At 40.5% G+C, this 26,386-nt stretch overlaps 1 protein-coding gene across 6 annotated transcripts in view; it reads right to left on the reverse strand.

The window, feature by feature from the left end:
- Positions 1-1,130: 1,130 nt before the first annotated feature.
- gria1a (glutamate receptor, ionotropic, AMPA 1a) overlaps positions 1,131-26,386 on the reverse strand; it is an 80,543-nt gene continuing 55,287 nt past the window's right edge. Inside the window, exons 12-16 of one of the 6 annotated variants that reach the window (XM_086308074.1) lie at positions 19,280-19,478; positions 18,311-18,558; positions 14,480-14,594; positions 7,687-7,821; positions 1,131-5,825 (exon numbers count right to left, since the gene is read on the reverse strand). In XM_086308074.1, the coding sequence (XP_086164200.1) occupies positions 5,658-5,825; positions 7,687-7,821; positions 14,480-14,594; positions 18,311-18,558; positions 19,280-19,478 (865 nt within the window). In that variant the 3' untranslated portion in view covers positions 1,131-5,657. Of the gene's footprint in view, positions 5,826-7,531; positions 7,822-14,479; positions 14,595-15,315; positions 15,431-18,310; positions 18,559-19,279; positions 19,479-26,386 lie in introns of those variants that run through there. The other 5 variants (XM_086308067.1, XM_086308084.1, XR_015131234.1 and 2 more) reach the window with 5 other exon arrangements.

Here is a 26,386-nt window from a genome sequence, read left to right on the forward strand (position 1 = left end):
TACTTTTTTCATAGCCTTCAAAGTGCCACCTAATTCTCCTTTACAATACAAACACTGAATGTCCCTTTTTTAAAAAAAACAAAAAAACAAAAACTTTTTCATTTTGTTTAATTTTTTTTTTGTTTTTTTTTTTACAAATCCTGTTATGCCATATAAAACATATTTCCCAAGATAAAGCCTCCACAGAAGAGTGCTGTGCTGTCGTAGTAATTAATACATCATCAGAAAAAAGAAGACGCATATGAAGGAGGAAAGAAAAAAGTATTCACACGGCAGGTAACTAATTCTGGTACACTGAGGCTTGATTTAAAGGAGAACAAACATTTTCACTGGGGAAGAGAAAAATCCTTTTATATACATAACAATGTGGAGATACATATGATTTTTGCTTGCCCACTTATGGCGGAATGGCGGAAAGAGAGGTTCCACATTAGATTTGGTACCCTCGAAAAAGGAAAAAAAAGGATACAAACTCAGGAATAAAAATAAAAGCACATCCATTTGTGGAAGCAGAGGATGAGTGCTGCCTTTGTACAGGCGCTTGGCTGTAAAATAAGAGGTCAGCTAGATTCTGCAGTACATAATCCAAAGCTGACCTCTGGCATCCAACAGCAGTGAAAATCCCATTTCAAGCGCTTCGACCTTCCAGTCACCTTAGACTAAACTCACCCCCTTGGACACTGTTAAAGACACGCAGATATCAAGCCAGTGGTGATGGTTGATGCATTTTAGGACTTCTCTTTTCAAGGACTATAATTTTGAACCACTTTTTAAAAAAAGAACTTTAATTTTTACTCACATTTCCCTCAACTTGCTCCCTCTGCTTAATCTTCGGTTTTTCCTATATTTACTTGAAAGCCTTTTAACGATTTGGGTATGTGAAATTGCTGTACTCTGCAGTGGAATATTTGTGGAGGTGGACTGAGGTGGAGTGATAGCTATGTAAGAGGAAAAGATGTTCATGCTAGCTGAAGGCACATAATGCATCCTTTACATAGCTCCAGGCTCTGATGTGTTATGAAAAAAAAAACTGTTAGTGATTTCTCTCCTGGCACATTTTTCAGCTGTACGACTACTCCATTTAAACAATCAGTTTGGCAATAGTATATATATATATATATATATATATATATATATATATATATATATATATATATATATTAGGGGTGCAACGATATTCGTATCGATATTGAACCGTTCGATACAGTGCTTTCGGTTCGGTACGCATATGTATCGAACAATACAACATTTGTAATTTATTTTATCAATTTTCCTTCTGACGATGCTGTCTGTGTTGAGCGCTCAGTGAATCTGCGTTCGACTACTCCGCCTAGGCTGCACTGTCCAGCGCAGATCCACTGAGCGCTCAACACAGACAGCATCGTCAGAAGGAAGAGGGCAGGGCACCTCCCCCACCCTCATTCAGATCTGGCGTTTGGAATTATTTTGGTTTTCATGTGACGTATGACCCTGAAGGTAAGAGAGTCATGGACTAAAGTAAAACAGTATGTTGGATGTGCCACGCAATGCTCAATTACATTGGTGTGAACTAGTGTGTTAGCGCAGTTAGCTCGTTAACGTGTTGGCCGTCTAGCCCCATGCACGGAGCTATCGGCGGTAGCTCGTTAACGGAGATTTGCCGTGTTGTGGCGTTAAGGTCATTTCAACGAGATTAACCTGAAAGCACTAGTGGGAACACAACGAATATGACTGCACATTTACGCCGACATCATCCTAGTGCAAAGACAAGTGGAAGCAGAAAAAAACAAGCAAGCATGCTACTAACTTTAGCCGAGTCATTTAGACAGCTGTTAGCACATGATTCTCCTTATGCTGCTGAGAATATAGCCCAGAAGAAGCGGATAGTATAGCTTTTATTTTGGAAAGAGCCATTTCTCTGTAATAAACTCTCTTTTCCAAAGATGAGTGATTCCTCAATCAGATACAGGGCTTGCAATATCGCTAGCCCGACGTCCCGGAGCTAGCGATTTTTTCAGTCGGGCTACCAAAATCTATGTCTTCCCTGCCCGTCGGGCTATTGTAGGAAAAATATATGTCAATGCTTTTGCATTCTTTCAGAAATGTAGCTGGGTAATTATGTCATTGGCATCGGTGAGCCACTGTCAATATGTGACATATTGAAGTCGCGTTTGAATTTGCGCTTGTTTTTTTGCTTTCACTTTGCAATCGTGCGAACTGTGTATAGAGAGCGACAGCACTGATCTGTGAGTGATGATAATTTGTGCACCAATTCCTCTGACATCGTCTTATTAATTGTTAGCTTACTATGCAAACATGACAAGTGAAATCTCCTGCAGCTTAAACATGTGAGAGGTTGATCGCGCAGAGAATCGCTGAGCTTATGTGAGTGCGTGTGTAAAAGCATTTCAGTTCTGCTGAGCCAAATAAGACAGGTCAGGGTGAAGAAGTGACAGCCAAAGAAAAGCTTACCACAAAACGGAGAAGTTATGACAAATCAGACTATAAGGCAAAAAGAAAGTGCAGCTTTATGGTTTCATGGACAAAAGAATTTCTGTGGCTGCAATATGATGAGCTAAATAACCAGGGCTGCACATAAGTGGTCCGCAGGTGTGCATTCGCTGTCAAAATAAAAAACACGCACAAGGGTTAGGGTTAAATTTAAAAACTGTACTTTTGAGTTAAAATATATATTTATAATTTTAATAAATGACAAATTAAAAATGCATGAACATTTTTTGTATCGAAAAAATATCGAACCGTGACACCAAAGTATCGAACCGAACCGAACCGTGAATTTTGTGTATCGTTGCACCCCTAATATATATATATATATATATATATTTTTTTTTAAATTATTGTTGACAAATCCAATGAAAAGAACAAAACCAGCTATGATTATCAATCTTTCAAACCAAAAATGAACTAGTCAAAGTCTGATACTGTAACTTATTGCTCTGATACTGCCTAAAAAAATATCAGTGAGTCACCTGACCCTGCTGAAATTTCATTTCGATACAACAAACCAGAATACTGCATATTTCCTTCACTTTATCCTGCACCTTTTCTGCAATAATACCCAGAAACTGGGACTGAATGCTTCAGAGAGGCTGGCAAAACACAAAATTCCTAAGGATGATCAAGGCATGATGCATTTGTCGCAAAATGTGCAAGCCTGGGGAGGAAAAAAAGGAAAAAGCTAAAGCACTGGACCCTATCCACTTATATGCTTTTGTGCATTTATGATAAGAGCGCAACATCCAATACATTTCTTATCACCATGTGTATGTTCTCAGTTTTTCTAAAATAACAGGTCCTCCCGCTATTTGCAGTCAGCATAGTGCTACCAATTATTTCTATCTATTTCTATGTAAAGAAAATGCAGAGAGGGCTATCATAGAAAAAGTGTAGAAGTTGTTTAAAAAAATAAAATTGAAATATTACTGTCTGTGGTGAAAGCTTAAAAAAGGACACGTGATTCCCCGTAGTTACTGGATAAGTGGGAAAGCCACATTATTAATGAATGTACTGCTTTAAGGATTATTTCCTAATAAACCTTTAAAAAATACATATAAATTAGGTTTTAATATGTGATGCACTTTGTGGAAAAAAATTACAGCTGACTGTCATTTGTTGGTACATGGTTGGAGGCAATTCATTGGTTTGCATATATGAAAACTATTTTCATACATGAAAACAAATGTGCGCTGTTATTATAATTGCTACTGTCATGAGAATATTCATGAATATCTTACTTGTGTGTAAAATGTTGGTTTGAGGTCAGATGGGATTTAAGCAAAAGCTGTTTCGGCCCGTTGTGATTTATTGATGATCAGAGCCTTGTGAGAGCGACGGGGGTCAACACTGTCATCGCGTTTTGATTAAAACATCTTCATACTGAAATATGTGACAACACATTTCTCCTGGCTATAAAAAAACAAGTAAACTAGTGCAGACAGCAGCAAAACACTCAAATTGTTCTAATGAAAAAAAAAAACAAAAGTGAAAATTGTTGGTATCGTCGCATCTCTGGAATTATTGTCAATAAACGAAAAAAATAAAATTATAGAATCATGCCAGTGTTTCTCGTTTTCCCTCCTGTTACATCATCTTTCCGTTTTAAATCACAGAATTAGCTAAAGGTTTGTTTTCTGCCGTTGGCCACTTATGCATAAGAATATAAATTACCATGGTGTGTGACAAAATGGGCCCAAGAAATACAAAGTGCATCACCGACGGTCGTTTTATGTTAAATGTACTGAAATGCTCTGGTATGGAATCTTACTTTAGGGCCTAAATGCCAAACCTAGGATGTCTGCCCTTTGTCACATCTGCCCTCTAATGTCCCAGGCCTGTCACTCTGATTCCTTGATACTTGATGTGATCTGAAAGGGAGAACTCGGGAGAGCCAAGTAGCGCAGTGATCACCATAACCTTGACTTCCAATAGCAATACTAACTCCAAATCTGTCAGTCACATCGAGTGTATCAATCGCACCCCCTCCTTGCTGTGCTAGCTAGCAACAGCGAGGAAGCCGGCTTTCTGGCTTTTTCACTCAGTACTGAACAAAACATATCAATGCTGCAACAACTGTAGATAAACTCTAAATTTGTCTTCAAAAAGACTGTCCAGTGTATCAGTGATTATGCTATAAATGTCACAACAGCAGAATACAGTTTAAGGTCACTCAGTATTGTACATACAGGATAATGTGTCATTGTGTCATCTCCATTCTCTTTTTCACGTAGGTTGAGGTGAGCATTTATGAATGTGCCCAATGACTGCTTTGATGATCGATGTAAGTACTCAAACTCAATCTGTGTACAATGTTCCGCATTTGAATGGTCATGTGGCACTAAGACAAGGCATGATGTGCTCAATGACGTCTAGCAGCAATGCTTGTTTGTCGTAGCCTGGACAACTTCTGATTTGAACATCATTAACCGTCATCGAAACACAAGTCAAATCAAAAATACGTGAGACGAACTAATCTGCGCTATCAATCTAGCGTAAACCACTATCTCACAAAAATTGGCTATGCTACTCTGAGCACTTAGTCCTTCAAAAATGGAGTATAAATGTAAAAGTGAAGGAAGGTGGGGACATCCCGAAAACAACATCATATCATCGTAGCAGTCACAAGTGTTTGTCCTCCTCTGCCACATCTGTGCAAAGACATGATCCATCAGCCATCGGAAAGCATCTAGGTAGTACAAGGTCAGCAGTGGAGGTGAAGATATTGCACAAGCAGACTAACGTCAACAGCTCCATCGAAATGGCACAGCGCAGGCGTCACACTGAAGAATAAAACTCTTTTTTTTTTCCACATAAATGAACACGGTAAAAAAAAAAAAAAGTCCAAAAACACGCCCAGTTGACGACTTCTTTATTGCAGCACGTTTCCCTTCTTTTTTTCGATATCTATTTTTCAAACACCCACTTACTAAAAAAAAGAAAAAAAGTTGCGATTCTCTGTTCATCATTTGCGAGGAGCGGTTTTTAAGAGTCCGTTTTGGCAGTAAGTTTTTGTTCAAGTTGGGAAAGCCGGGAGAATAGATGGGTCAAACCGGACAGCCATGGGTTTTGTTATGTTTTTTTTGAGGTTATTAGAGTCCTGTGCTCTTCTTCTTCTGCCCCACCCTGCCTATCCCCTCGCCGCCAGCACAGTAATATGATGATCACATGCCGGAGGCACCCAGTCCCATGCTGGCGGTGTGGCTCATGCAGGGCAGTGTCTGAACGGTCTTGGGGAAGTCGTGGGTGAGGATTCGTCCGTTCTCTCCGCCGCTCCCGTTGCCACTCATCCTGGTCAGGGTGGAGCAGTGCATGGCGTCGTTGATGGATTGCTGTTGGAAGCAAAAACATCGCAATTAGCCCACAGATCAGATTTTGGTGTATTTGTGCACACATGCGATATCTTGTAATCAAAACGGTGAATGCAACAGTTTGAGCTAGCAGCACACAGATAATGTCTGCAGAGAAGTCTTTTTTTTTTACGTTAATACACGCACAAAAGAGTCTGCTGCATGTACCTATGTTCCTTTTTGAATGTTAGGCACACCCAAAAAATCTGGAGCAAGTAAACTGTTAAACATTCCTTATCAGTTATATTTGCCGGTGTTAAAATTGGGGTACCAGACATTGTGCATCAAATGTACCAATTTGTAGCAGGAGGAGCCGAGTGAAGGGAGGGCAGAGAGAAGGGAGCTGAGGCTTCACTCATTGGTTTACTAGCTTCATTCTCCAGTCTAGCGCAATAAAAGCCACTGGGCTCGAATGCTGACTTAATGATGTGTGATGCTTGTGTGTGTGCGTGCACGTGCCCATGCGTGCCACTTCGCTATCTGTCCGCATTCTATAGCTGATTAAATCGGGCAAAGCCAGTGCGATCTGGAGCAACCAGTAAGTGCTGCACGGGGATTGGAGAATTATACCGGCCTCTAATTGGAACGGTGTTGTTGTTTCTTTCAAGTCAAACAGCATAAAGGCACCGCTGGACTAATAGGCTCCTCACCATTCTCTTCAGCATACTGATCAGGTGGCCCCTTTGTGGGCTGATTAAAACATAAGAGATTTCATGTAGACGATCACTCCTCGCATTCAGCCTGCCTTTTTTTTTGTTTACATGAAAACGATATCAGTGCGCCCCCCTGGGGGGGCTTTGAAGCTGGAAGAATAAATCAGAGGCTGTTTGTTGTAAATTGATCCACGAAGCTGATAACTAACAGCTGCTGAAGACCAAACCTCACATCTACCAGTAAAGTATAAAGCAACAAGTTCTACATTTTAGATCTGTGAACATAACAGCAGTTTGAGTTAAGACTTTTCGAGGTCAAAGCAGTGATGGAAGACATGCGAGCCGCACGACGTCTGCCTTATGGTATACATATAAACGATGTTCACCACAATGGGGCCTGCGTTAGTGAGACAGTCAGCAAAAAGAGAAGAAGGAGTAGGGCAGAGAATTGCTCAGAGGGACAGAAGTAGATAGATGTACCACTGTGATTCAAATTGCCTTTATACCTGTGCTGTGGTAGATTATTGTAATGGGTTAAGTAATGGGTTTTAACAAAAGGCCTGTGAGGAACATTGTGCAGTGTGACATTGAAAAGCAACATGTGTACTTAACCACACAGTCAAGAAGGAAATATTAGTTAGAGAACAACATATAGTGACAAATAATCCATCTACATGTAAATTCAAAGGCAAAAACTAACTACATTAAAAAAATGCTACATGCTAACAATCCTGCCACATTAACACATGAAACTCTAAGCAACTGCTCTGAAAACTTACTTCTCGAACGTGACGAAACAGGCATAAGGGCAATTTTGGAATCAAGTGATTGAACAACACTGCAGGAGATCAGTGACATAAAGACTGAGCGAGGGAGCGGCAGAGGTAGAGAGAAGTACAGGAGAGCGTTTGCACTGGAAGCCGTGGGAGGCCCTACTGTGATCACGGTTAGATGGGCGGGGAGGGGGTGTGGAGGCAGATGTCATCATCATCATCATCATCATCATCATCATGGCTTGATCACAGCGTTTCCTACCCCGTGGCTGTGCTCTGCCCTTATATCTTAACAGTGTTGTTGGCGTACAGGCCGTAGCTCTGCAGCTCTGTGTAGGGGGCGCTAGCACCACTGTCTAAGGCTGAGCAGTGAAAGGCCTGAGCGGCTGAGGCAGCAGCAGCTCGCGCGGTGGACACCTTCATTCGGCGCGACTCGGTCCTGGACTTGTAGCAGAACTCCACCAGTGCCACCAGCATGGCCAGGCCCAGGCCTCCAATCAGGATGTAGAAGACTCCCGCCACATTGCTGAGGCTCAGAGCGCTGGTCTTGTCCTGGGGGAAGGAGGGCGGAGAGAAGTCGTGAGGAGGCAATAGCGGCAGCAGTATATGACATATAATTGGACTCTTTCTCTCTCTCTCGCTCTCTCACACACACACAGACAAATTTAGCTATAAACTAGTTTCACAGACAGAAATCATAAGTGAAACGACTCAAATGGAGTACATGTACAGCAAAATGACAACTATAGACAAAAATATTGAGCCACCGCTGACTTCTTTACAATATTCTTAGTAAAACTGAACAAATTGTGCAATAATTTATTGAAACTTGTGGAACCACACGTTGAAATACTATATATATTACATTTGCAGTGTGTTTGGTATCATTATCATGCTAAAAGAAAAAAAAAGATGACATTGCACAGTGGAATATAATCTACTTTTCTTTTCTGCATGTCGAGATATTCCAAGGTTTTGAGAATCACTTTTAAAAATTTTTGCCTGTCAAACTGTGTTATATTTGACATTTTTTGTAGATTCAGGTAAAGAATTGGAAACAAATTATGTGTTTTGGCTAAAGTAGTTCTTTGATAAGCTGACCGTTGTATGTAGACAAAACATTGGTTCAACCCTGGAGTTTGGTGTCTTTTTATGCTTGAATCATTCATAGATCACTGTTCAGCAGCTTCAGGAACTAGGAATAGATTGAAAATGAGTGAAAGAAAGGAACAAAAAAGCCTGAAGAACCATTGGCCAGGAAGTCTGAACAATAATCTTGTTTCTTGGAAATAAAATGTTAAGAAATGAGGGTGGCTCGAGATTTTTTTGCACAGTACTGTTTAACCCACACTAATCCAAACCACATTGTAAAGAAAACGCCTCAACTATTAAGGCACATGAAGACAAGTTAACATAAAAGTCGACAAGCTAAGACACACATAACCACACAACAAGAAAATAGCAGGGATAACAATATATTTCAGAGGCCTGGCTCACAAAGCAGTTTTTAACTTTGGATCTAACTTTGGCTTTCTTATCTTGGTGAACTTGGGGAGGAGACCTAAGAGGGGAGGGGGGACCTTCTTATATGATACAAGCAGCAGCAGTAAATACTGCAAGTGTTAAAACGATAAGTGCAAAGGGCACAGAGTTATTCTGTGAAACTGGTTCAGTGACTTTGCTTTTCTGAGAAAGTTAACTCATAAATATTTGAAAGATCGTTGTGTGCGCGGTTACAAAACAGAAGCCCTTACAAACGGGAGGTACTACAAAAAAAAAAAATGTTCGGCATGCGAAGGTAGGACTCAAAAGGCAGTTTGAAGGTACGATGAGTCAAAGTTAGAGAATGGTGTTCCAGTCAAAAGGCCCGAGTGAATTTATGTTGGCACAGACTGATGCCCACTGCAGGCTCCAATGATTCATCAAAACATCCTTAAGCATGAATCGGGCTTAGGAACGCTCCCTCAACATTTGGCTCATTTTATCACCTGTCCCTATAAAAAGGATATCATGAATAATTTGTAGTGCAGCTAGTCTTCTCTCAAAGCCAGTACTTCCAAAAGCCACAAACAAAATCTGCCGTTGCAAGTTAACTACAATGATGAGCTTTTAGTGACTGCTTAGATTTACATAACTTACTTATTCTGTCGCTACAGGAACAGAACATTTGAGGCTAAACTGTAACATCTGATGACACTATCATATACAGCAGACAAACTGAAAAAAAGCCTTAAGTTAAAAAAAAGAAATCAAACTTTACAGAGACATCATAATAAAACACTTTGAAATTATGCTCTGTCTTAGACTAAGTTGGGATTTATTGTTGTCTTCATGAGAGAGGAAGGCAAAATTATTATTTCCCAAAACAGACTTACATAGCACATTAAAATGTCAGCAATGATATTGAACCCTGTTTAATAACCCTACACAAGTGTATATTCTTTTTATAGTATTTCATACTCTACCTGCCTTCAAGTGCCGTGTATCTCTAATTCACTTCCTGCCACTTTGTGCGAACGTCAAGTCAAATTTCACACTTTTATTAAATTCTAAGTGGCTGTTTGCGTGAAATCCCACCTCTTGCATGTGCTCTGTAACAAAACTTTGCTGTTTATCCACTGTTTACTGGACTGAATTTAACTTTTAATTAATGTTAACCATATTAGAGGCTTTCTTTATATGGATGCTAATATTCTGATTCTATTAAGGAAAAATCCGAATAAAGAAAAAGCTCAAAATAAGCAGGTGGAACTGATTACACCTCTTCACAAATCACTCAGAAAGAAGAATTTCATCACGTAATGTTCACTTTCTCGTTTTCTTTTCCTGCACACGTTCTCTGTTATGACGTAAATGTACGAGAACCAAGAGTGGGGACGCAGCGGGTAGCTGATCAATCGTGTGCTACAATAAGATAGCCACTGAGGCATGTGTGACATTTTCATTTCTTCTGCATGTCACTCCGCTCTGATTAAGTGCACGTGCATCCTCGCGTAAACACCAGACCGTATTAAGTCATGTTCCAGCATCTGACCCCAAATTTTCAATCAGAATAAAGATAGTGCGTGCATGACTATGTGCGACTCGCTTTGTGTGGCAGGCCCCAGATAGCATTTAACACTGACTTACATTTTACACAATGTGAAGTCAAAAACATACAAATTACAGTTTTCTTTTTAAATGATAACTTTTTGTTGTGAGGAAATGGGTATAGATAAACACACAAACACGCCCCATAACACATGCATTCATGTGACAACAGCACAAACAAGTTTTTAGTTTGACATTATTTCATATTATGGTTTGTTTATCTCTGCTGCAAGTGCCCCTAACGTTACATCTGTGTCTGCTGATGATATACAGAGGACATTGATTATTAAGGCTTGAATTAGTGAACCTACCAAACTGATATTTTCTGTATATTAAATATTCTTTTTCATGAAATTATGTGGGGAATGTTTTTATATCACTCAAATAGACACATGGAAAGTTGAGTGGTTTTTAGCAACTAAATAAAACTGAGGCATCAATTTGTTTGCTCAGATAAACTGACTTTAAACCAAAGTGCAAAATTGAGTTTAAAGTCTGTCCAAATATGTAGATATACTCTATAACAGGTGACGTGTGCCAAACTATGTGCTACGGAGGACTGAATCTGCTGTTTTATTCCCCAAACACACTAGACTAAATCTTGAATTTGTGTTCAGTCAGCTGAATTTGAAAGTCTTCCAATTTATTAGTTTTGTTATATTAAAACTGGAAGAAAATTTTACCACTTACTCACTTACAGTAATACATACATACATACCCCCCCCCCCCCCCCCAAAAAAAAAAAACAAACCCTAATGACTAGCTAAAGTGTTTTACCACTCTACAGTATAAATATGCTCGCAGAGGGTAGTTAAAGTCTGAGTTTTTCAAGAAGACGATTACAGTGTAGTGAAATAAAAAGCTGAATAAGTACTACAAGTATGCTGTATAGAGATAATGCTAAATAATTAACACTGGACCATTCCAGGTTATTTTGTGGCCACAGAAAACAAATAAAGTATGATGTGGTTAGTTTGAAATCCCTCTGGGTGCTACTAGGATTGTTAGCTTTGGAAAGAGAGTGCTAGCTTAACTGCTGTTAGCTCTTGCTACATTGTTAGCATACAGATCTGAGAGCAGCATCAAACTAATCACTGAATTCGATCAAGCAAAAAAACTTGATCACTTAATTTAAGTACATATGTGCATATATTACAATAAAGGCTTTTAATTAGTCTGTTATATGTATGGTGGCAAGGTGGTTCAGTGGCTGTCATCTCACATCTGGGTTTGATTGTGTGTGGGGGGTTTTCAGGGTGCCTTGTTGTTGCAGTCTCTGTCTGTGAGACACCAGCAACCTGTTGAATCTTAACCCTGTCCCTGACCCAATGTCAAACTGGATATAAAAATTGTATGTCACTATGAATGCACCCAGTGCTTAGCAAAGTCCCACTGTGACTCTTTAAGTTTGCCACTTTTGCTATGTCTTTGAAACCAAATGTACAAGTGAGGTGGGGATTTGACAGAGGAACTGGATGAACATAGGCTTGCAACAAAAAGGTAGCATACCCTGATTGATCATTCACCTGGACGATGACTAGCATATAAGCATCTAAGAAAACGAATGGATCACAATGGTGTATTTAATATGACTTCAAACTATCGACTGAACCTATAATTCCATCAGAACAGTTTTTACTAAGGTCTGTTTTCAACCAGAGGAGACGTCTCCTGCTGGGGGGAATGCAGGTTTATGGCTTTTCTGCAATTACTTTACTTTTCTTGAACACACTATTGTTTATATACAGTTTATGGCTGGGATAGGCTTCAGCTCCACTCTGAACTCTACAGAAAGCCTAACCTCAAATGTAACTCCTTGCAACTACTGTGATTTTGTTTGTAACATGCTCCTTGTAGACTGAGCTCTTCATGGCACATAGTTTGACACTTCTGCATAAACTACCAATAGAACTGTCGGTACAAGCAATGGGAGAGTTCAGTGGGCCACATAGAGGTACATAAAGAGGTATCTGAAGTAATGCGCTAAAGCTTTTCTGTCGGGAGAAACTCCTTTTTTTTTTTACAGTAGATAACAAAATTCTAATGCATGCAAGAGCAGTGGGCAGACTTGATACAACTCCGGGTTAATATGAATTGACATGGCATCCATATATGCATACCTTAAATTAAAAGCGTTATGCCAGGATTATTATAAAGGCTAATATATAAAGGCAAGGGCCAATAGCTCATGTTTCATCTTTCTCACTTCATGCCCTTTTGTGTTTCTCATTCCTTTCGACAAAAAAGATTTATGTTCAAAAAGCCTGCTTGAGTAATTCATATTTGATCTACTGCACAAATATAATGTTATCCTAACACTTTGTGTGTGTACATTTGTTTGCAGGATTGGACAAACCGTTTTATAAGGATTCCTTCTACCCAGATCCAAATGTTTAACAATTAATTTTAACAGTCCTTGCTAATCCACCACACATTGTTTATTTACACACTGGGAACGAACATCAAATCTCTGACAACACAATCTCATCAGAAGGAAGAAATAAACAGCAGAGTACCATTTACTTTTCGTAATCAAAACAGCAGATTTTTTTTTCTTTGAATAATGGAACTGTCGATGCACTTGCACAGTAAGCTGCATTGAGTTCATTTGCTTTGGTGTTGCTGAGAAAGCGAGATTGAAATTATCCCTCGGCATATATCTACTAGTATTGATCAACACCCCAGCCGGCCTGTTTCAAAGTGAAAATATGTACATTTTGAAACAAACAAAAATAAGCTCATTTCTCCCTTGGTAATCAAATGTGTTTTATGCAATAAACAAAACTTTTGATCAATCCAGTAAACTTAGTAGCAAGACCACAAGGTGGTCTCTGATGGCAGTCTGGGGAGCTGTCAGTATAATTATCATAAATTGATGACTGTTGTAAAACTAGTCCAAACAGGAATTCATAAAATATTTGCAAAAGTATTGGGCCACACCTCTTAATCTTTGAAATCACCTGTTCTCAGTACCTTTGCAACAGGTGTATAAAATCAAGTACCTAGCCATGCAGTGTGGTACTGCATGGCTAAGTCCATTCATGAAATCTTATCCCTCCTAGATCCATAACTGTAATGTAACTGTAATGCTGCAGTTATTTAACTGCAGCATTAACATCAGCACAAACGCTGTGTGCCAGGAGCTTCATGGTATGGGTTTCCAGCTCATGGTGGCCCAGTACTTTTGTCTGTATGGTGTAGCTAATGAATTTTCATATGGTCTAAAAAAGATCTGATCAGTTAATGCACATAAAATGAAGTCATCTTGTTGTCCTGGATACACCTTTACATTAACATTTACGTCATGTTTTTGTGGAGCAAGTGGAGCAAAAGTCTAATAGATAATGCTGTGAACCGATGCTAATGACTCACACTGCAGACTTTATGACCCTTTTGTGACATTAAAATTACCATGCCATTTCCTTGCCATTCATATATGTGCACAGGCTTAGTTTAAATAGTACAATCTTTCTTTGCTGGCAAAGGTTAATGTTAATGTTACAGTAGAAGTGGATTGGACAGGCGGTCAAGTGGTGCCACTTTTGATCACGGACAGCCCATAAAGACATTGTTAGATATTATTAAACTACAAATGTAACAGTTTAGCTGGAAGAAAATGAATGGATGGACAGATGTAACAATCTCTTCGCTGTGTACTTACATAGTAGCAAAGTGTTTAGAATTCATTCTCCAGAGTGAAAGCTGAAGTAGATAAACTTTAGAAAAAGTGGCTTTCATTCACTTTGATTTGTGCATTTTTATTGGTTTCCTATTAATTCAAAATTAAGGTAATTAAATCCAAATATTTTGTTTCTGTAGAGAGATTGCAATAACAATTCTTTCAGGCTGAACTGACATTTATTATATTCTTCTTTAAAGGTAATGATACATGGAAAAACATTGATAAGAAAATTTTGTTTGTCTATTTTAATGCATTTTTCAACCATAAACAGGTGAGAGTTATCCTTAATCATCATCTTATATTTGGGCCAATACAGTAGAGCTGCCAGAGCCACATGGGGAGTGCTGCTAAGTGCAGCACACTTTGGGCTGGTCTAGTATTAAAGGAGGGTTGTGCTGCGAGGTGCTGTGAGGTGCCAGGTTCGGGTTGGAGACTAACCTTTCTTCCGGAGTCCTTGCTGCCACACTCCCCTTTATCGTACCACCATTTGTTTTTCAGTTTGTCTAAGACGGCTTGCTCATTGAGCTTCAACACCGCTAGGTTTACTGGGATTCTTCCAACCATAAGGGAATAACATAAATAACATATTATACCATGTTATTTTATGTTATTAATTCAGAGACATAAAGAGCAGCAAATAGATACACATGCCTGGATTTGCTTGTTGTCAAAAAAACAAAACAAAAGAAAAATGTCACACAAACCACACCCACGTGCACACAAATATATTGCAGAAACATCATTAGAAACATCAATCAAAGTGATATGAATTAATACTCCATCTAGCTCGGTTAGTTTGCTCCCTAAGGCAGTAGATGTGTATTACTATATCACTTGGGGTAACCGGCATACTGCTTGCACTCACTTATGCCACAAGGCTTTCTTAATTTGATCTTTTCCTATTCGAAATCAACCATGTTGTACAGCTAAACTTATAGTCCCAGAATGGATGCGTGGGAGCCACAACTTTGCCGTTTTAATTAGCACTGATCAATTTTAAATCAGTGCTATTTTGTTTGAGCAGGGAGACATGATGCAAAAATTCCCCTCTCTATGCATTTCAAATTCATCCCCTGCCGGCCAAGCAATCACCCCCCTCAGTCCTTTCCCTTTGCTCTTCCCCACACCACACAGAGAGATTAAGTGTTGCTGGAGTGGTGGTGCAGCGCAGGCCTGCCAGTTACCCCTCTGTTCCCCTTCCCCCACTTCCCACCCCACCTCCCACTCTCAGTGGTGGTGGGTTTACCCGCAGGGTTTATCAAACTGGCTCTGACCTTGGAGTCCCCGCCCCCGCTGCCGCACTCTCCCTTGTCGTACCACCACTTGTTTTTCAATTTGTCCAAGAGGCCCTGCTCGTTCAGTTTTAACACTGCCAGGTTTACTGGGTTTCTTGAAAATAATATAAAACGATAACCATTAGGAGACACTCTATGGGACAGATATAAAGAGATTGGTCGTATGGTGGTGGTGGTGGTGGTGATAATGAAATGCTGACTTAGAATTGGAAGCACTCCTGCGTTTGGCTACTGGTGTTAAGCAGGAGCGCTGGCTTTAGGATGCACGTGTTAGTCACATACCTGCAATGGGGCTTAAACACTGAGTGCCAATACAGTGGGTTTTACCAAGGAGGGGCTTGCCTCAGAGAGAGGCAGAGCAAACACTATAAATGGAGATGCTTTTGGATGCGGAAGTCTGACTACAGATGGTAATTTCCTTTCAGCTGCACCAGCATACAAATTGCTATGGCAACTAACCTATCAATATTCAAGCCATAACAGCATTCTTGTGAATAGAAGCTGATACTGAATAATTTATAAATAACAGCAGAAACAAATTCCAGCAGAAGCTTCGACGGTTTTAACTGCTACGATCACTTTCACGATAGCTTTATTTCTCTAACTGGCTGAAAAAGATGTTGCCTGACCAACTGCAGACACATCACCCAAAGCACCTCCCCATGGGTAGCTCTGTCTCTCTCTGGTCACTGTGTATTTCCTAAAGCTGCAAGGTTGAGGACAAAGACTATCCATCCACAAATCACAAGAATGCCAGAATCTGCAATCAGAATTTGCATATAAAAGTAAAGATTACAGCCTTTACGTGATTGCCTTTTTTTTTTGCTCAAATCAGCACCAATTCTTCTGCACAGGAACAATTTAGTTTGTCGGCATCCTGCCTTTCTCATCACTGAACACAGAAGAGTCTCTACCCCCAACCTGGAGGACATCACACAGCTGTAGGGAAGACAGTTTTTTTGGAGCTGGTAAAACCTCTAAATTCTTTCTTAGCCTGGCAGACTCAGAGAAAAAAGAAAGAAGTCACGAGAAGAATTAAAGTGGACATGGATGTTGTGGAGAGTCATGGTTTGGTTGGTTCAGCGTGAGCAGATGTCAGGGAGGTTACTGAATGTTAGCGGGATGGTGCAGACCCTGAAGATTGTATATGTCAGAAATGAAGATCAGAATTTACACAGAACGTCAGAGCAATTGACAAGAAAGTGATCTCTGAAGACATTCCTGCAAAATGAAGAGTTATTTTAGGTTTTTTTTCCTCAAAAGTTCTGTTTTCAATCAGGCCTGCAATGCAATATTAGCGCTATCAGCGCTATTAGTCTCATTTACTGTGTAGAAAATAAATCTCTACTTATGCAAAAATCTAAAAAGAATGACAGTATATAAATGTCTAATTAGGAACTTCTATTGGAACGGGTATCAGTTCTGTAGTTCTGCACAGATACTCTATGAAATTTAAACACGATGAGAAAAAAAGAGTCAGATTATTGCTTCTCTAATATCCAGTCGTCCGTGCAAACTGATTCATTATCAATGCATTGCAGGTGCGATTGGACTCAGCTCTTTAAATTCATGGGTAACTCATTCATGTCCCATTCCGGATGAGCTGAATACATTTCCTCCTTAAAACCAAAAAAATCCGTGAGTCATTCTACTTGCCATGCTTTAATACCACTCATGCAATCGCAAATGTTTGTTATCTGTTAATGGAACTCCATATCAGACATCTGTGACCACAATGACAACTTGGGAATAAGGTACATCGCTAAGTAAATAATTAACACAAAGAGAGCGAGATCAAACGGGGGCCACCCTTAGCTGTTCACCACTCTGTCCCACTGCTATGTTGTGGTCTGGGCCAATCCCGACTACATGACTCTGAAGCAGATTTATATCAACCTCTTGTCTTATCGTTCATGCAGCATTAAACTTCATTTGCGGAATCTAATTTGTATTAAATTTTAAAAAGGAGCTTCTGATCGAGGCTTTAGAAGCAGTTCTACTCAGCATTCTGACCTCTGGCTGTCAACCAAGGAGGAAACCCATATGAATCCGCAGCGAGTTTGAATAAAATCTTCCCATATGGCTCCTTTCATTAAAATGAATGAGGCCTATTAGAAATAGATTAAAAGCTTCAGATGCCACCAGCTTCTGCACTCTCTCTGTAGTTGCGGGAGAAATTTAAATGGGAAGTTGGTTAAGGTGTTAATGTAATGTGAAATAACAGCTGTTGATCTTGGACATCGATGGCAGGAGTAAATCCGGGATGAATTATCCTTCAATATGTCAATTATCACATTAAATGTCGCAAAATACAAATTCCACTCTGCTGACTTCACATTCAAGGTGTGAGCTCTGGCTTAAGTGGTAAAGCAGCTATACGGGATTCTTTAAGTTGTAAAATTGCTTTAGGGGCTCGGATTTTTATGATTGGCACGTTTCTATTTTTTGCGTGTGTGTTTGTGTTTAAGGGGGATGATTTGAAGAATATAAAGAGAGTTTGAAATATAATTGGAAGGCATCAAGGAAGCAAAGTGCTACTTAAAGAGGATAAGAGATCTCATCGTCCTGCTTTATACTTCTGCTAGTGCTCACAAGTCAGCTGGGAATAATCTAGCTGCGTACGTAGATGTGCAGACACAAATAAAGATGATCAGAATTGAAAATGGGAGGGATCGAGCTATAAATGCCAGTGCAATATGTGCAAACAGTTGGAGGATGACCGTGACAATAATGAGATGCCTTCTATATCTGATCAGAGCATTTATACTTATAAATTAATCTGGTAGTGCGTGCACAAAGCATTCAGAATGCATGAAATGGCACCAAAAAAAAAATCAACCTAAGCACATAAATATGTTCATAAATGAGCAAATGCAGACCTCCAAATAAACAGGTGAGGGGTAACGCTCATGCACAGGCACCAATAAAAGCACATGAAGGCTTTTATCCAACCACTGCAGTGGCAAAGGTTTACCTGAGATGGGAGCCCTTTGGTGTGGCAATTCCATAACCTTTGGAGTCCAGGTTGCCTCCCACCTTCATAGTGTCACAGGGTTTCCTCTGCTCTATGTACTCATTCATAGTGGACTCCAGCAGGTAGGCATATTTGCCCTTGGACTTCCTGACTCTCATGACACCCTCGTCTGTCGTTTTGACAAACACAGACGGGTCGGCTGCCTTCATGTAAGACCACATCTTCTCAAACACGGCGATCTTAGACCTCTGACAGCCAGAAATGTTAATAAGAAAAGGGATAGAAGTACAGGGAAAGGGACTGTCAGTATATAAATACTTTATTATCTATCTTTAGAGTGTTAAAGGTAAATGTTAAAATCCTTAAAAATGTCAGGACTTTACTCCCAATTTAACTATTTATGCTCTTTTCATCCAACCCAATATCACTGCAAAATGTGTAACAGACGCAGGTCCACCGTGTCCATTTCACATTTTGCCTCTCCAAAACATGAAATGGACACACACGCAGACGTTGCTGCACTACCAGCACAGGGAGTGAAAATAATTCACAGGAAAGCGTTTAAACAGACATTAGTAACACATTTACATGTATGTACACATTAGCTGCCTAGCTTAATGGTTTCTGGTGATTAAGGACCCTGGAATGTCCAGGAAGTCACTACCGACTTTGTGCCTTTAAATATATTATCCCCCCTGCTGGTAAGCGTGTACATTTCACGTTTTAGAGAGGCAAAGCGTGAAATGGACACAGTGGACCGGCGTGTCTGTTACACGTTTTGCCGTGATACTGTGTTGCTTCGTCAGTAGTTACTCACCGTTAGATTGCTGGCAGAGTCCACAGCTGTGTTTTTGTGATTCTACATTTACTGTCCTCTTATAACACTTTAAAATAACTTATACTTCCCAAATGCCGCTAGCTCACAATGAAAATGTTTAAACCCCGGGTGTGCCAGGTTTTGTTCCTCACCCTGAAGAATTCTTTGGTGGAGCCAGCATCCAGCGTTCCATATGCAATCTCTGTCTGCTTGGCCAGATCCTCGGCACTCTCTATAGGAGACACCATCCTCTCCACAGTCAGGAAAGCAGCCAGATTCGCAGTATAGGATGAGATGATGATGAGAGTGAAGAACCACCAGACGCCTCCAACAATGCGGCCTGACAGAGAGCTAAAAAGAGAAGGACAGAATGTTGTTAGTCTGTCAAAAATAGGTATGCAAAGATGCTGTTCACACATATCTTTCACAGACAGAGCCAATTCTGCATTAAGGTGGGGGAGAAATAAATAGGTGGCATCCATCTTTCTCTTTATGGAAAATTCTGCACGCAATCAAGAAGAGCTATCTAAAAGAACCTGGTGATGTTCGCACCATTCAAATGATCCACATTACATCACACTCACTGTATCATTCCTCTTTTCACTAGGCTTGGAGATCATACCCCGGTCTGCTAAGGAAAGATAACCAGCTCCACAAAGGCCCACTCAGCTTTCTCCCTGCCAAATTAATCTCACTTTAAGAAAGTCGCCAATATGGTTTATGCCATACACATTAATTGTTGGGGATTAAGAGGCAGACAAGAACACTTAGCCACTGCTCTAATTGCACTTCCAATAAAAAAAAAAAGCCAAATTCAAATGCCTGCACTGTGCAGTTCGTTTCCTTGTATCTCTTCACCTCAAGAGAACCCAGTTTGAACAGCAGCAGCAAAAATCATGTTGCATTACATATCAGACCCCCTCCCAAAAAATCACTGAGGCACAGGGTGGCAGAGCTTCTGCAGTGAAAATGACACAAATCTGAAACAAAAAATAAAAGGCTTTCGTGATTCACCTTTGTACCCACGACTCAAATGGAGCATGAACATGAAGGCAAGATTAAGTATGGAGGGGAAAAAAAGAGACAGGGAGAGAAGCCGAAACGTAATCATTTAAGATGCTTTTCAGATGACGGGCAGATGATGAAAGAGCAGCCATGGAGCGAGCCGAGAGCAAACACAGAACGGTTGCAGAGCCTTTGAAAAATCAGTCGGGAGGCTGTCTGTGTGTGTGTGGTGTGTGTGTGTTTTGACTTGCTCACTGCTCAAAGATCATATGGGTGTAGGTGAGGTTAAACTTTGACTGCACAGTGAAATCTTGTGTGTGTTGTGTGATGCAGGGCAATATATGTATATTGCCCTGCATATATATATATATATATATACACACACACACTTGTACCTAGGTGAGTTGGGGACAAGAATAACCCCCTCTCAACCTGAGGCAATGGTTCTCAGACAGAAAAGGGCGGATTGCTCGCTCAGGGTTGCTGCCTTCAAGTGAAGAGGTTCAAGTATGTCAGGGTCTCATTCATGAGGTGAAGAGTGGCGTGGAAGACTGACAGATTGCTGCAGTGTCTGCAGCGATGCAGATGTGATGCTATCCCGGTCTGTCCTGATGGGGAGAAAGCTGAGCATGAAGGCAAAGCTGTCCATTTACCGGCTGATCTATTTTCCTACCCTCACTTGTGGCCACAGCGTGTGGGTAGTGACCCAAAGAATTATGGATACAAGAAAGCAATGAGCTTCCTCTGAAGGGTATCTGGGCTTATCCTTTGAGAAAAGGTGAGGAATGTGGTCATTCATGAGGGGCTCAAAATAGAGAGCTGCAGTTCCTCCACATTGAAAGCAGCTGGCTGATGTGCTTGCATGGAGCTGTTTTAGGCATGTCCGACTGTGAGGGAATTTTGGGATATATCTAGGTACAGCTTACGGATGCCTCAGTGTCACCCTAGAAGAGCTAATGGAGGTGGAAGAGGGAGGTCTGGGTATTTATGCTCAAACTGCTGCTACCAAATAAGCAGGAGAAAATGGAAGCGATGATGGATGCCTATTTTTATGATTTACAGATATGTCAACACACTCATATATTTAACATACACAATACACACAAATATTGAGATACAGTTATATAACTTTCTGCACATCTGCAAATAATCCTCCTACAATAATATGCTAAGGTTCTTCAGGTGATATTCATAGAAGTGAACAACCCTTTTGTCATTTATACATTAGTCAAGAAGCAAGCAAGCCAGCCAGCCAGCATCCATACATCACATTATGGTTACTGAAGTGTCTGTATGATTCCTATAAGATCTTTTTGAATTTTCACAAGAAATCTGGAATCTGGCAATGCCATGTATTGATTGTGTGACTAACTATGCTACCTCTGCGGGCTTCAGGTATCACCTCAGTAGTGACACTGACACTAGCTAAATGCAAAACTAGTGAAAAACAGTGAGAAAAGATGAGGAGGGGGGAAAAATGTCAGTGTCCTCCACCTGTAAATCATTCCTGTTTTGGGGGTTGTCTCATTGTTGCCCCTCTAGTGCACCTGTTGTTAATTTCATCAACGCCAAAGCAGCTTAAACTGATTAACAGCCCCCTCTGATACTTAACTGACCAGATCAATATCCCAGAAGTCTAACTAAATAGGTGTTATATCTCGAGCAATGTATTACTATTTCCTATTTGTATAGGTTAAAAAGGCAGATCAGTACGGTCTAAAAAATTAATTGATAAAACAAGAAAGTACAAATCTCAAATAAGCCCGCTAACAAATATATTCAAGATCTAATATTCCACCAATATGTTCCCAATCAGCTGTTTTCTTTAAAATAAATGAAAGCTCTAGATTATGCTTTGCCGGGATCCACTATAAAACTGGCCATCTCCTATTATTCGTGACAACATAGAGATAAAGAGCAGAAATGATGAAAATAATGTTCAAGAATTTCAGAGTCCTTGTAGAAATAAGTTATTTTCAATCCTTTATGTTAGCGTTCAAACTACACGGCACACATTTTATTGTGAAAAGAAGAAGTTAAGTCTGTTATTCTAGGCTGAAACAAGTGAAACGAAGGAGGAATGTGTGTGTGTGTGTGTGGGGGGGCAAATGGCATAGAAGATGAAAAGTAAACTGGATAGTACCACCAGAGGCAGACAAACTCCTTAGCTTTGACTGCTGCTGGCCTCCAGAGATGGCAGTAAACAGCTGTCTAATCCTTCCCCCTCAGTTGCCCTTTTTTTTTCTCCTTTCGTTTTTCTTTCTCTCGCCTCCTCTCTTCCTCTCTTTTCCCTTTCCTCTCCGTTCACCCTCCATCTCCGCTGTGCACGCCTGCCTGTCTCTTCATGTGCTGAGAGGGATGCGATTGGGGGGTGGGGGGAGGGGTGGTGACAGGGGTTTGGCCCGAGACAACAATACCCTACACCTCGGCATTGATGCTGACAAATTCAAGTATGCACGAAAACACACAGAAGTGCGTGCACACACAACACACATATGACCCACATGTGCATTTGCTGCCTTCCCGGGGATGGTTTACTGGCATGAGTGTGTGTGTGTCTGAGCAAGGGAACAAAGGGGTCACCATTTGGACGAAGAGAAAAGGGCTGTGTGTGTGCATGCGTGGATGTGAGGGTCGTTTGTGCACCTCAGTGTGTGTGTGTGAGAGTGTGAGTGGGTGTGTGTTGGGCCTCTTGCAGCAGTCCTCCCCATTTGAGCAAAGTGACTGGCAAACACAGACCTGTTTGTCTCTGTTTGTTTCCTTTTGAACTGCTTTCCTTTGAGCCTCCTTTCCGCCCCTCATACATTATTGCACAGCAGCCAACCTTGGCGCCTCAGTAAAAGATTAACTAAGCTGTCCTATTACAGTAAAGGAAATCTTCCGAGCAGCACTGTAATTTCATAGTCATGTTAAGGCAACGATTAATCAATTATTCACTCCGCCTTTAATTTTTTTTATTGTATTGAGAAGAAAATGAATGTTAATGGAAGCAGCAGCAGAAGCACAGGCTCAACCGCAGCGGCACAGGCAGAAATACAATACTTGTGTGTATGCACATCGTTAGTGCTGAAATGATTAAACGATCAATCAAAGTGTCCAGCCACTGACATGTGATCGAGCAAATATAGCACACACTTACCTACCAAACTCTCTTAACCTTAAAGATCTATTTACCTTCTTTGGCTTCTCTCACTATTACCTTAAATATTAAATTTAAATAAATAAAAAAATACAGTAACCAAATAATATAATAAGTATTTTAGGAGCAGAAAAAGGAAACAGGTCTCATTGGTGTTGTTAAATTCAGTATCAAATCCAAATGAGCCTTTCGTTCTGTTTGTGTATTTTTCTAAAGTCTTTCCTGGAGCGTTTTGCTTCAGCTTCATAGTGATGGAGAGAAAACATGTCATGCAATCAAGAACTGCACCAGGTCTGCGGGAACACTGATTACACAGCTTCTTAAAGCCCCCTCGGCCACCAGGACTCACCACCCGACACCTACCCAAGTTTAGCATTCCCTAAATCAGCTTCTTGCTTACAGTGATGGGGTCCCTCAGGTTTGGCTTGCAGTGGTTGGAAGAGGACTGGGCTGTGACCTCACGTACAGTATTTACCTTTGGAAAGCAGATGTTAAACTCTCTTGTCAGAAAAAAAATCATCTTAAAAAGCTACACACGGCAGACCGGATCTCTGGCTTTGACGTTTCCTACGCGATCTCCACCCACAGTTCCCCGGGAATCTGCTATAGCGCTAAACTCTCATTAGAATTCCCCTGGCTGGCCTCCTCTTTTCGATATGGTAATTAGCAATGACTAATGACTTTAGCAAGTGTAAAAAATGAGCCAGTAATGGCCACATTACAATGGATTAGGAATTACAGAGGTTTAAATGAGAAAGAAAATGGTCTCTAATTATGGTGTGATTCTAAGACAAATCAGGGATGGTACAGGAGTTTTCTGATATGCAGCTTTTTTTTTCTTGTTTCCTTCTTCTAAATTAGTAGCCGTATGTTCTCAATGACTGGGAACGGCCACTCCCAGTGTGTTTCCACAGGCGAGCCTTCTTACATGCAACGGCATGAAACAACAGAAACGGCAAAAAGGGAGTGAGAGAGTAGCAAAGTGGAACTGGTGAGGTTATTGTGCCACTAAGCAGAAATATATATATAGATATAATCCGAGATAGAGTGATTATATCTGAGCTAATCATCCCCTGCTCTGGTGAACTGCGAAAAACATCCTTAGCAAAAACAACTCATTAGACGTGGAAATGAAGAAAGCGGTATAAAGAAGAAAGGACCACTATTCAATCAACACAATGAGACTGCAGAAGATAAAGTGGCCGTGCGTGTGTGTGTGGTGCAACAACCAAGTCAAGGGTTACTCCATTAGTTATTCTAGCATAATATAGCACACAGGGCTCTACAGTCATAATTCCGAGTTGTATGTAAACATTATTTGTATTCTGTTTTGAAGGAGCTGAAGGTTTGAACAGGCCGTGAGAACTGAGGTGAATCATTTTTAATACCTTACTTGATGCGTTTGTCACACAGTGCTGGCACAGGATGATGGCCTGCATTACATTTGAATGAAATTAGAGAAGAAGAAGAAAAATAATAACTCCATAATTTATTCTTTTATTTGGAGGATTAAATGATTCTACTTATATTTCCTTTAAGAGTCCTTCTACTCACTTACTGTATATCACAGGGCTTTTGTTAATGAGCCTTTTCCCCAACTATGCCTCCACTGCTTGTAAATGTTATGGGTTGATAAAATTTTATTTAAGCTTTCTCCACAGTCTCCTTAGCAAATTAAAAAAAACAAACAAAAAACAGGCGGCTCAAATCATGCCTAATTGCACAGGTATGCTGGGATAATGAACCAGAATAGTATATTTATGAGTGCTGAACTTTTTTATGTAAAGCTGCCTCAATATAGGTCGCTGCAGTTGCAGAAAGCACATGCACGACCCCGGTCACGGGTTCAGAGCTCAGCGCAGACGTGGCAGCTTTGGCTTGATGTGCCACACACGATGCTTTTAGTGCACAGAAAGACAACAGACGCACACTTGTCTGACGCTTTTAGTGTGTTCTTGATATTGCCAAAGGAGCCTCGGGGGAACAGTAACACACTACGGCCGATATTGTTGCAAAGCCGCAGGTTTTGCTTTTGTGTGCTTGCGCTTTTGTTGCAAAGACCTCCCAGTTGTTAGGTCTGTATTATTTGAGAGCACTTTCATCTCCAAGGCCAAACTACATGTGAGCTTTAAGCATGGAGCACAAAAAATAACGATTTATTAAAGCTTCTCTCTCCATCTAAAGGTCAGCATTACCATGCCATTGAGCTGAAAAGAGAATATTATGGTAATGTTACCAGCCTGAAGCAAACACACCACAAGCTTGTAATTATACTCATTCAAGTAGACTATGGGAAAAAAACAAAACAACACTGACAAAAGCATTATGATTTCAAACGCTTTGTAATTATTTAATGCATGTTTCTTTCAATAAGAAGCAGTAAAGTTAACAGGCTGCTTTGCAACATATGGCTCATTTTGGAGCGGTCATGCGTGAATGCAAAACAAAACAAAACTTCAGCTTGCAGCCACCGCACGCTGCCGGTGCAGGGGAATCGATATAATTGAGATGCAACTCTAATCGTTATATCTGTGTCCGCACACTTGTTTGCTGAATGATGCTGCGGATTGCTGTCTTAGCCTCAAGTAACCTGAGAAAAGACAGTTCTGGCAATCTGTGAGAGTGCTCAGCTCCGCGCCCACACACATACGCAAAGCCTCTTAGTCACTCCAGCTAGAAAAACAGGCAAATACATCACAACTGTTTCCCGCAAATCAATGCCATCAACACGCGTGTAAGCGGACTGACAGTGCGTTCAGGCTTTCTGAGCATTAATACAAAAAAGAAAAAAGAAAAGGAGATGCTGTATGTGTGCATTTGAGTGAAGTTCTGCACATCAGAGAGACTTGAAGGGAAACTGCTATGATTTAAAAAATAAATAAAATCTCTTTACGGTTGCTATGGTGACACACTCTGCACTCAAAACAGTACAGCTGAGCTGAGAGAGATTTTAGTCATCTCACTCCTCCTCCTCTCACTCTTTTTCCTCTCACTACATATATAAGGGCATCCACCCCTATAGTAGAGTGGGCCTGCCATCACAAAGAGAAAACTCTCATCAACTCGCAGGCCCTCTCATAAGCCTCACAGCATCGCATCTTTCCAGTCAAATAAC

The sequence above is a fragment of the Aulonocara sp. 'chitande type north' Nkhata Bay genome, linkage group LG2 (assembly GCF_057382095.1).
Source record: "Aulonocara sp. 'chitande type north' Nkhata Bay isolate Kocher_YH1m ecotype deep benthic linkage group LG2, A_spYH_male_GT1.1, whole genome shotgun sequence".
Lineage (NCBI taxonomy): Eukaryota > Metazoa > Chordata > Actinopteri > Cichliformes > Cichlidae > Aulonocara > Aulonocara sp. 'chitande type north' Nkhata Bay.